The sequence below is a fragment of the Penaeus japonicus genome, unplaced genomic scaffold (assembly GCF_977035675.1).
Source record: "Penaeus japonicus unplaced genomic scaffold, GWHDUDI00000001_assembly GWHDUDI00000029, whole genome shotgun sequence".
Taxonomy (NCBI): Eukaryota; Metazoa; Arthropoda; class Malacostraca; order Decapoda; family Penaeidae; genus Penaeus; species Penaeus japonicus.
The window spans coordinates 17351436-17353437 of NW_028234431.1; the positions used below are offsets into that span (position 1 = coordinate 17351436).

The 2002-nt window shown below is 50.0% G+C and overlaps 1 protein-coding gene across 1 annotated transcript in view; it reads right to left on the bottom strand.

Moving 5' to 3' along the window:
• Positions 1–205: 205 nt before the first annotated feature.
• LOC122249689 (beta-1,3-galactosyltransferase 4) overlaps positions 206–2002 on the bottom strand; it is a 12047-nt gene continuing 10250 nt past the window's right edge. Inside the window, exon 2 of the mRNA XM_086553985.1 lies at positions 206–2002. This exon is cut by the window's right edge and continues 188 nt beyond it. Coding sequence (XP_086410111.1) covers positions 648–1982 — 1335 coding nt within the window. The 5' untranslated portion in view covers positions 1983–2002 and the 3' untranslated portion in view covers positions 206–647.

The following is a 2002-nucleotide window of genomic DNA, read 5'->3' on the forward strand; positions in this document are numbered from 1 at the left end:
TAATATTGATAATTATAATAATAATAATGATAATAATAATAATGATAATAATAATAATAATGATAATAATAATAATAATAACAATAATAATGATAATAAAATAGTAATAATAAAAAAATAATAATAATAATGATAATAATAATAATTATAATAATAATGATAATGATAATGATAATAATAATAATAATGATAATAACAGCAAAAATAATAATAATAATGATAATAATAATAATGATAATGATAAAAATAATGATAATGATAATAATAATGATAGTAATAATAATGATAATAATGATGATAATAATTATAATAAGGATAATAATGATGATGATAACAGTAATGAGGATAGTGAAAATGATTTTATAATAAGGATTAACATAATGATAACAATTATGATACAGAATGTCAATAATTTTATCAATAATCCTACAAATCTAACGTGGCACTCAAATGAAGTTAAAAATGAAGTTAAAAGAATCCTTATTGACTATTATGAACTCTCATGCTGAACTACAATAAGCAGTGCATAACTGTGACTCATTTGTTTCCATTCATTCGGCAATGTTTACGAGACTAGCAAACTCCCTCCTTGGGAGTCACATGACCAGACTGGGGTTGACGGGCGGAGAGCGGAGAGCTCCAGTATGTCAGGACAGCGGTATGACAGTGCCCACCGCGTACTGTGGGCGCGTTGGTGGGCAGGAGGAGGGCGGGGGTGAGGGGCATGCACGCCCCCGGTGGCATGACCGCGCGGCTCCCACCCACTTGGCGAGCAGACTGGTGTTCTTGTCACTCGGCGCCACCAGGAGGCCGCAGAGCGGAGTCACAGACTTTTGAGGATGCAAATGTCCTGAGCCATCCAGGCAGCAGGAGGCGGCGCCCATGACAAGAGAGTAGTGCTGATTGAGGGCGTATCGAGCCACGCCTGCCGTTGCGGCCAGCATCCCTGTCATGTATACATCGTCGATCCAGAAGGGAACCGTGTGGTCGCGGGCGCGGGCGGCTGCCATGATGGCTATGGCGGCCGGCTGCGTTATGACATAAGCCCATCCAGACAAGAAGGTCGGGTAGAATCGACGCGGGTATTCCTCGAGACTGACGTGCCACTTTCCGTGGTTGCGTTGGGGCGCCAGCCCGCGCTGCACCAGACCAGCCGCCCACAGGCTGGAGGGACTGAGCAGCTTCTGCCCCCAGACGCTCCGCTGCTGATCGTCCGTTGTCAATCGCCGTCCATTCTTTCCCACACGGTCGTCCTGTGCAACCATGCCTGCATTTCCCCCGCCTTGGAATGCACTCGGCTTGCTAATGTCTAGCCCGTTGATCACGATGCCCTTGTTGTTCACGACGAGCCCCTGGCGCAGCATGGCCGCCAGCCCCCACAGGTCGATCATCATGTCGTCGTCCATTTTGAGAATATACTTCGCGCGCGAGCAGAAGGCCGAGGCCCAGGTCAGGGCAAGGGCGTGCTTGTAGGTCAGGTTGCGGTAGTGGTCACGGAAATCTGCGACAACTAGGTCTCGGAAGCGCCCGCTCTCCGATACTACCTCCTCCACGGGCACACTAGGATAGCCACTCTGGGCGTCGCCGCTGCCATCTGCCAACAAGAACACCCTCCGCGCCCTGAGTTCCTGCAGGACCTCCCAGGACGCGGCAGTTCTATGGGCGTCCCTGAGGGCCGCATGAGCGGGGTGTGAAAAGACGAGGATGATTAGCAAGAGCGGCTCGGGCTCAGTGCCGCAGGCAGGGCTGTTGGCAACGAAGGAGTAGGCTGGGAGGTCGAGCAAGGGCGCGGGAGGAGGGTACAGACCCGGGTAGGAGCGTATGGGCGGGGCACGGTGCCGAGGGGCATCTTGGTAAGTCGTGGGTGGGGGAGGGAGAGCAGACTGCCCCGCCTCCCATATAACGCCAAGTGTCAAAAACAATCCTGCAAAAGTCACAGCTGCGGCGATCACCTGGCGCGCGCCCGAGCGCCTCACCGCCATCCCGGCTGCCACGACTCACC